Here is a 9,953-nt window from a genome sequence, read left to right on the forward strand (position 1 = left end):
AAGGCGTCGTTCACTTGCAGAACGCAAGCTTCTGGAGGGTGCATAAGTTTGAACTAGAGAGTTTAGATATATTGGTGCAGTGCTAGTTGTCGCCTTGTAGGCAAACGTAAGTGCCTTGAATTTGATGCGAGCGGCTATTGGTAGCCAGTGTAACCTGATGAAGAGAGGGGTAGCGTGAGCTTTCTTTGGTTCATTAAAGATCACTCTGGCTGCTGCATTCTGGATCAGTTGCAGAGGCTTGATAGTACATGTGGGAAGGCCCGCCAAGAGAGCATTACAATAGTCCAGTCTGGAGAGAACAAGAGCTTGGACGAGGAGTTGTGTGGCATGCTCCATCAGGAAGGGTCTAATTTTCCTAATGTTATATAAGGCAAATCTGCAGGACCTGGCCGTTGTAGCAATATGGTCTGTGAAGCTTAACTGATCATCGATCACAACTCCAAGGTTCCTGGCCGTCATGGAGGGAGTTATGGTTGACGAACCTAGCTGTATAGAGAAGTTGTTGTGAAGTGATGGATTGGCTGAGAACACAAGCAGTTCTGTCTTGGCAAGGTTGAGCTGAAGGTGATGGTCTTTCATCCAGTTAGAAATGTCGCTCAAACAGGCTGCAATGCGAGCAGCTACCGTCGGATCATCTGGTTGGAATGAGAAGTAGAGTTGAGTGTCATCAGCATAGCAGTGATAAGAGAAGCCATGCTTCTGAATGACCGATCCTAATGACGACATGTAGATGGAGAAGAGAAGTGGTCCAAGCACCGAGTCTTGAGGAACTCCAGTAGCAAGAAGTTGTGACTTTGAAACCTCACCCCTCCAAGACACCCTGAAGGACCTATCTGAGAGGTAAGACTCGAACCACAGGAGCACGGTTCCTGAGATGCCCATCCTTCTGAGAGTGGACAGGAGGATCTGATGGTTAACAGTGTCAAAAGCCACAGACAGGTCCAGTAAGATGAGTACAGAGGATTTGGAAGCCGCTCTTGCAAGTCTCAGGGCCTCTGTAACCGAGAGTAGGGCAGTCTCAGTAGAGTGGCCGCTTCTGAAGCCCGATTGGTTGTTGTCCAGAAGATTGTTCTGTGCAAGAAACAAAGAGAGTTGGTTGAACACAACTCGCTCAAGTGCCTTTGCAATGAATAGAAGAAGGGATACCGGTCTGTAGTGTTCTCAAAGTGCTGGATTTAGAGAGGGTTTTTTAAGCAGTGGGGTTACCCGAGCCTGCTTAAATGCTGTTGGAAATGTACCAGTGTAAAGAGAGGTGTTGATAATGTGAGTAAGCGCAGGTATGACCGAAGAAGAAATGGCCTGAAGGAGGTGAGTGGGGATAGGATCTAGCGGACAAGTAGTGGAATGATTAATAATAATAATAATAATAAGTTTTATTTATATAGCGCCTTTCCAGAGCTCAAGGACACTTTACAATAAACATCAGAAATGGGAGGAAAACATCGAACAATAAACAGAAAGAAAACAACATCAGAAATCCAAAGAGTAATATACAACATAAAACAAAGTAAACAGAAGTTAACTAAGAAAGATAACATTCTGAAAACAAGTGAGTTTTGAGCAGCGATTTAAATTCAGACAGGCTATTGGCAAGACAGAGTGATCTGGGTAGAGAGTTCCATAATTTAGGGGCAACAACACTGAACGATCTGCCCCCCATGGAAGAGAGGCGATATCGAGGGATGGTGAGAATGCGAGAATCAGAGGACCGCAATGAACGTGGTGGAGAATAGGGGTGGAGCAGATTGCAGAGATAGTAAGGGGCCAGACCATTCAAGGCTTTAAAAGTAAGCAGGATAATTTTAAACTTGATGCGATAGGCCACTGGTAGCCAGTGCAGATCAGCTAGAATAGGGGTGATGTGGGCTGAACGCTTGGTGCGAGTGAGAATATGAGCGGCTGAGTTTTGAATATACTGTAATCTAGCAATAGTGGTAGCTGGCAAGCCAATGAAGAGGGCATTACAGTAATCGAGACGAGATGAGACAAAAGCGTGAATGAGAGTTTCTGCATCTTTGGTACTTATGAAAGGACGGAGCTGGACAATTCGTCGTAAGTGAAAAAATGGCAATTTAGAGAGAGAGTTAATATGATACTGAAATGAAAGAGATGGGTCAAACATAACACCGAGATTTCTGACGATACTAGATGGAGTGATTAGAGTGCCAGTAATATCACAAGTAAAGTCAGCGGGAACTTTGGTGGTAAGTGCTGGAGTACCAATGATGATGATCTCTACTTTTGCTTTCACAACGAAACACAGCATCTCCACGACATGCCGACGGCAGCAACAATACTGCAGTGAGAATAATAGTATGCCTTCTTTCATTGCGTGTGCCTTTGGCCGGTGTTATGCAAATCTCCCCACACCGTGACGTAGACATGTGGGGGCGTGTTTGAATAAGCCGTTTTAGGGGGGGCGTGGCTGAGTCGTATACCTCTTTGGGTTTGAGACTTTAATCTTTGCAACTTTACAGATCCTATATATGCACAAACAGCTTGTAACACTCCAAAGACAAAGGAAAACATGGAATCGCATCATATGACCCCTTTAATAGACATTACAGAAAGTGATATTAGACACACACACACACACACAAACACGTATATATATATATATATATATATCTGCAGAAAATCAAATGTGTTTCTCTATTTTATATGTTGAACTTACAGAAATCTGCACACAATCTTCATGTACCCATCAGTATCACTTTGTGAATGAGTCTAAGACCTGGACTGAAGCTCAGAGATACTGCAGACAGAATTACACTGATCTGGCCACCGTTGAGAACATGCAGGAAATGAACAGACTCATTAAAATGGTGCGCAGGACTTACTATGGTAAAGCTTGGATTGGTCTGTATAATGATCTAAACAGCTGGCGATGGTCTCTAGATAATGCAACATTAGACGGAGGATTTAAAAGCTGGTTTGTCCATCAACCAGTGAACTCGTATGGACAGAGTCTGTGTGTGTACATGTCGTATTATCAAGGAATATGGAGTGAAGCCTCTTGCCACTATACATTTCCATTTGTTTGCTATGATGGTGAGTTTTTTAAAGTTTTTAGAACAATATATTTATGATTCCAAGATATATTGCATCTACATATATATATTCCCCACAGGAAGAGCGAATGCTAGTACAAGTTATGTGTTTGTTAACCAGTACAAAAACTGGACTGGAGCTCAGAGTTACTGCAGAGAGTATCACACAGACCTCATCAGTATCAGGAATGAGACTGAAAACTTCAAACTTCAGACTTTATTGCCATATTATTATTATAATGTTTGGATTGGACTGTACAGAACCAGATCTTGGTCAGATCAGAGCAACTCTTCATTCAGTAACTGGAGGACAGGACAGCCAGATAATGCTGGAAACAGAGAATACTGCACTGCAGTGTCATTTAGAGATTCTGGGAGCTGGACAGATGAAAACTGCAACACTGCATTACCTTTAATTTGCTACAACGGTGAGTACTTCTTTCACACCCCAACAGAGTCTCACCACAAACATAGAGTACACTCATCTGACTGTGATACCGTGTGTTCCTCTGTTAAGATATTCTTAAGGTTGACTTTATTTTAGATAGCAGACATAGGTTTACCACTTTTACATACCGTATGTTTATAGCTTGAATGCTTTTAAGCGTACACCTCTGTCTGGCAGATATCGACGCGCGAGAGAAACAAGTGTGCAGCCATCTTTAGAATTTTGTCTTTGAAGTTCTATTCTTGCGGTAGCTCTATAGCATTGCTGTTGAAGAGTAATTGTCTGGTGAAGTGGATTTACTTATTGTAGAGCTGAAGAATGTTATCATGTGCGTTGTAATGTTCAAAGCAGATGTCGTATCAAATGTCAGTAGGCTGAGAAGATTTTAAAATGCATTCGTATTTAGCTTCATGCTGTGGAAATACATTCGGGAAGACAGAACACCATGAGTGCAGCACTAAAAAGAGACGGAGCTATATAAGGTCCACAACAGACAGACTCAAACGCTGTTTCTTTAACTCAAGCAAGACATTTTGTTGATAGAAATTACAAAGAAAGACATAGGGCCAATGTGATTTAGAAATTAAGTTATTTAACATTGATTCATTCTTGTGCTTGTTTTTTTACACAGTGCTGCTACAGATGTTAAAAGACTTCAATGTGTATTGAACTCTTTATATTTTATCTTCACCCTTTTTCCCATGTTGACAGCATCAGCATCATCCCGTCAGTATCACTTTGTGAATGAGTCTAAGACCTGGACTGAAGCTCAGAGATACTGCAGACAGAATTACACTGATCTGGCCACCGTTGAGAACATGCAGGAAATGAACAGGCTGATTAACACAGTTAATGGGAGTTACAATAGTTCAGCCTGGATTGGACTGTATGATGATGTGAACAGCTGGAGATGGTCACTGGAAGACAATGATTTCTATCTGGAAGGACAGAGAGATTTCAGGAACTGGTATCATCAACCAGACAACAGATCGAATGAACTGTGTGTTTTCATGGACGCTAATGGAAACTGGTTTGATCATTCATGTGACAGATATAACGCATTTGTTTGCTACAATGGTAAGACATCACAAGTATTTTTTTTTCAGTAAATTTCTTCCACAATTAGGCTAAAAAATAATTTTTCATTCTTTGATTTGTTATTTTATTACACAACTATACATTTTATTAGAAAATTAATACATTTATTAAGATCATTGATTAAAAAAAAAAAAAAATGTGTTTTTATTTTAGGTAAAGGAAATTCCTCTCAGAAGTATGTTCTGGTAACTGAGTATAGGACCTGGACTGGAGCTCAGAGCTACTGCAGAGAGACATACACAGACCTGGCCAGTGTGAGCAATGAGACAGAGCGCCAACAGATACTGAACTCTACACGTTATTATAGTGATTATATATGGATTGGTCTGCACAGAAACAGACTGTGGTCAGATCAGACCAACTCTTCTTTCACATATTGGCTGTCATGGACTCAAGGTTTTGATGCACAACCAGATAATGGTGCCCCAGGACAGATGGGAGCTCAACACTGCACAGCTGTGTCTTTACAATACTTTAGTCAGTGGACAGATGAGAACTGCTTTGAAAGTTTGCCTTTTTTCTGTTACACTGGTGAGCTAATATACCTACAGTACTATAACTAAATAGTTAAATGAAAGAAAAACACACAAGGCAATTCACTGCAATAATTAAAAAAAAAACTGTTGATCTGTTATGAATGCCATTATTATTATTAATGTAACTGAGTATCTTTTGTACTAATGCTAGCTCTGTCTTCTGTTTGGTTTCTGGTGGACATGATGACCATCATATTTACCCATCAATTCAGATAAGTACGGTATGTTTGTGTAGACATTTTATCTTTCCTGCTGTTTTCAGTCAAATGTTTGTCAACATATATCAACATCACCAGATGTTTGTTTGTGTGTGTGTGTGTGTGTGTGTGTGTGTGTGTGTACTACTGACCAGTTTTGTTCGTTTGTTATCAGTGATGGGACTGAAAGTGAAAGTTAGAAGTCTGGAAAATCTGTCAGAGTCTCAGATTAAAGAGCTGGTGATTATACAGGTGAGAAACATGTAGATGTAAAACACTCATTATGGTCTTTTTGTTTGTTCTACAACAATAATACACAATAAATAAATAAATTTAAGAACAACAGAAGCAATATCATTAACAGATCTTATCAAATATTTAGCTCATAAATATCTCACAGAGAATAAATCACATTTCAGCTTCAAGAAGAATTGATCAGACAAGGACTACCCAGCAACTTCACCATGCATTTGAGAAGCTATCGTAAAACCAGTCCATAAGAGAAAAAGGAGCATTCCAGGACATTAAAAATGGTTTGGGTTTCAAGTTTTATCAAACTGTTACTGAACATCTGCATCTTGCATGTTCTTGCTACTGGTAACTGATATTCTGCACTGTACACGATATTACAAAAAATAAAAATAAATAAATGATCACTGCAATGATTTGTTAATTCAGCCCAAGGCACTGGGATAGGCTCCAGTATATCTGTGACCCGACAGGATGGTTTGGGAAATGGATGGATGGATGATTTGTTGACATGTTCATAAACCTATATGGTAACCCAAACATCATAATAAATCAGCTGTTTTGCACTTCTGAAATACAATTTTATTTGTCTACAGTAATGGAATGTTACAGTACAACAACATACAGTGGAACAACCAGATGAAGACATGACTTACAGATCATATGACACACTTTCAGAATAAATGGGACTGGAGGAAGTGTTACTGTATATGCGGGTGGCAGGAATAATATGCTTCAGTCATAAGTTTCCTTTAGTTTTTTTGTTTTTTTTTAGAAATGTTGCATATCTGTTTTATGGACTATGTGGTCATGGGGTATTTTATATGATATTATTTGAAGGTTTATCATGCATTTTAATAAGTAATCACAAAAATGTGGGTTTCTTTCTTTAGTTCTGAACCTTAAAAGACCACTGGTGTTGACCAAATGAACAGTTTAGATGATAAAATAAAAAATCTGAAACATCTAAACACCCTGTCATTGAGAATAATAACAAATTAATCAGGATAATTTTGTGAATGACACAGTGATTTACAAAATGAAGAGCTACTGTAGATAATATCTTGTGTGTATTTGTCTGTGTGTGAGGGATATGGTATGCAACAAAAGTTTCCTTTTATTTTGCAATTTGCATTTTAAAGTCAATGTAATTTCTATCTACTGCAAACACATTTGTGACCCTGGACGACAAAACCAGTCTTAAGTGTCAATTTTTCAAAAATTAAACTTGAATAAATGTAATACTGAAGCTGAATAAATGAGCTTTCAGTTGATGTACGGTTTGTTAGGATCGGACAATATTTGGCTGAGATACAACTATTTGAAAATCTTGAATCTGAGTGTGCAAAAAAATCAAAATATTGAGAAAATCACCTTTAAAGTTGTCCAAATGAAGTTCTTAGCAATGCATATTACTAATCAAAAATGAAGTTTTGATACATTTATGGTAAGACATTTATAAAATATCTTCATGGAACATGATCTTTACTTAATATCCTAATGATTTTTGGCATAAAATAAAAATCTATAATTTTAACCCATACAGTGTATTTTTGGCTATTGCTACAAATATACCCCAGCGACTTAAGACTGGTTTTGTGGTCCAGGGTCACATTTGGTACAAGTTTGGTATTCATGTATTTTCAATACTGTAGCAAATTAGCTCAAAAAGGTTATTGTACTAATGCAGTAAAGTATGTAGCAAGAATCAGCTTGTCTGCAACATAGAATCAAACTTGAGTGAATGTACAACATTTATTTACCTAAACTAAGAAGGTACAATAACTACTCTAAACATAAACACACACACACACACACACACTCACGTATGTTGTGTTTCCATGTTTTATGGGGACATTTCATAAACGTAATGATTTTTATACTGTACAAACTGTATTTTCTATCCCTGACCCCTAACCCCAAACCTACCCCTCACACAAAACTATATTTGAAAGTATATTAAAATAGAAACCATTATTTTAAATTGTAATAATATTTTACAACGTTGCAGTTTTTTTCTGTATTTTTGTCTGTCTTTAGTCCTTAGTTTCATCATATTAATGAAAGACAGATACAGCTTTATGCAATCATTTTACAATATAATATACACATGTATGTTTTCAGAGGTGTATAAAGACCTTACATAATGAACCGTTATGTTTTTATTACCTTAGAATGAGCAATTTCTAAAACACGAACAACGAGTAACAATAATATTTACAATAACATAGTTCACTGAAGAATTGAGTAAATAGAATTCCTTAATTTACCTTTGTAAAGAAATCTCATTGCTTGACTGGCTACTCTGTCTCAGACAATGACATCTTTGTCCTGTGTCGGCCACCATCTATGGGCAATTCACAACCTTGCTGCTAGATGCCGCTAAGATTTACACACTGCACCTTTAATTTGTTTATAAAAATTTCCATCGAGTATAAGTCATGTATAAGTCATGAGGTATTGTCAAGTATGGTGCTCTGCATATAACCCATCCAAGTGCACACACACAGCAGTACAAAGAAAAATGATTCCAATGTTTTCACTTACCAACTTAATGTTTTGTAAATATGAACCAATTTTGATTTTGCTGACTGCAACACACTCCAAAAAGTTGGGACAGAGGCATTAATACAATGTTTAATGTCCTTTTTATTACAATGTTTAATTGTTTGGGAATTGAGGATACTAACTAAGCAAAATTTTTGTCCATTCTCGCTTGATACAAGACTTCAGATGCTCAGCAGTCTGTGATCGCCATTGTATGATTCTCCTTTTCATGACTGGTCATTCATTTTCAATAGGAGACGGACATGGACTGCAGGCAAGTCAGTCTTACACATTCACCCTGTCTCTTTGAAACCACGCTGTTGTAGCACATGCAGAATGAGAGCTGGCATTGTCTTGATCTAATAACCATGGAATTCCCATGAAAGATGTCATCTTGATTGCAGCATATCTACAATTCCATTATATGCCTCCATGTCAATGGTACCTTTGCAATGGACAATATTTGGCCAGTAGACAAATGATAACTGCGTTGCCAGTTTGCCTTTCTTCTTTTACAGTGGTGAGCAAATATACCTTCTATAATGAAATAAAATTTAATTATAAAAGATATTACAAATAAAAACAAGCAAATGTGGATATATGTGGATTCTATCAAATAAAAAAGAACAGAAAGTCTGTATCGTAAGTACTTATACTAAAGTTTTGCTAATCCAAGCCTTCTGATGGCTTTTTGGTGAACCTGATGATCATCACATCAACTCACCTTTTCAAAAGAGTATGGTACAGTATGTTTGTAATAAGCTTAAAAGCTAAACTTGTTTTTAACAGGGTTTTTCACCTTCACCTTGAGTGTCGATCATCAGCATGTCTTTGTGAATGAATCCAAGACTTGAGCAGAAGCTCAGAGTTACTGTAGAGAGAAATACACTGATCTGGCCACTACTGAAAATGAACAACAGACGGTTCAGTTAGTTGACACAATTAATGACGATTCCATTGTGTAGTGAATTTTGCTTTCGCCAACCTAAGGAGGCGAAATAGTGTAGTGATGGGTACTCAAATCACAGGTGACGTTATGATTTTTAGATCACGTGTCACTTAAGGTGTGGTTATGAATACATCACAGAAAGATTGGTGGGATATCTAACTTGTAGAACCTTTACTGCATTATCAACACAAGGAAGACACAAGGGTATTAAAATACATTTTATTAACAAAAGATAGACAAGAGTAATCAACAACTACTAAATGAATACCATGAATGGGAAAGGAATAAAGTGCATAAGATGCATAAAATCCAAATGATTATAAACTGTTGATACGCTGAAAGAAATAAGGTGAAGAACCTTATTATGCATCAAACAAATACATGAAAGATTATTTGTTATCCATTGACATCAGCTATATAACATCTAATGTAAATTAGAATTTCATATACTGGTAATACACAACAATGCCAAGGTCTCTGGAAGAGGTTTGGATAGGTGATAGTTATGTTCTCTGTGGTCGAGTGAGCAGTCCGGTGGAGGTGACTTCTTCCACTGGTTGTGCTGGTAACAATGCAGTGGGGAAAGGAGCAAGAATCCGTTTCGACAGCCTTGAACATGAAGAGCTGGAGGATGCTGATCTCCTGGAGCACCAAAGGGTCCTAAAATCTGCAACATGCAGATGTGGGTCTGGAGTAGGTGCAGAAGATCCTCAGCCATGAACACGCAAGCAAAGGTACCTTGGAGGGAAGGTTTGCTCGCCGGAGCTTAACCTTGCTGCAGATGTCTGTGTGTCTTCTGCCTCTCTGTATATGTATATGATGGAAGTCCAGTATTTGCTGCAGAGAGACACACTTCTCCCCTGCTCCAGACTGAACTCT

At 38.1% G+C, this 9,953-nt stretch overlaps 1 protein-coding gene across 3 annotated transcripts in view; it reads left to right on the forward strand.

Annotated features, from left to right (window-relative positions):
• LOC131528971 (C-type mannose receptor 2-like) overlaps positions 1-8,160 on the forward strand; it is a 60,714-nt gene extending 52,554 nt beyond the window's left edge. Inside the window, exons 4-10 of one of the 3 annotated variants that reach the window (XR_009267963.1) lie at positions 2,677-3,051; positions 3,131-3,478; positions 4,210-4,575; positions 4,750-5,353; positions 5,505-5,581; positions 5,749-5,862; positions 6,175-8,160. Coding sequence is in view for 1 of the 3 variants with exons in the window: in XM_058758452.1 (XP_058614435.1) it covers positions 2,677-3,051; positions 3,131-3,478; positions 4,210-4,575; positions 4,750-5,127; positions 5,345-5,367 (1,490 nt within the window). In the remaining 2 variants the exon portion in view is untranslated. The other 2 variants (XR_009267962.1, XM_058758452.1) reach the window with 2 other exon arrangements.
• Positions 8,161-9,953: the final 1,793 nt, after the last annotated feature.

This window comes from Onychostoma macrolepis, chromosome 21 (assembly GCF_012432095.1).
Source record: "Onychostoma macrolepis isolate SWU-2019 chromosome 21, ASM1243209v1, whole genome shotgun sequence".
NCBI lineage: Eukaryota > Metazoa > Chordata > Actinopteri > Cypriniformes > Cyprinidae > Onychostoma > Onychostoma macrolepis.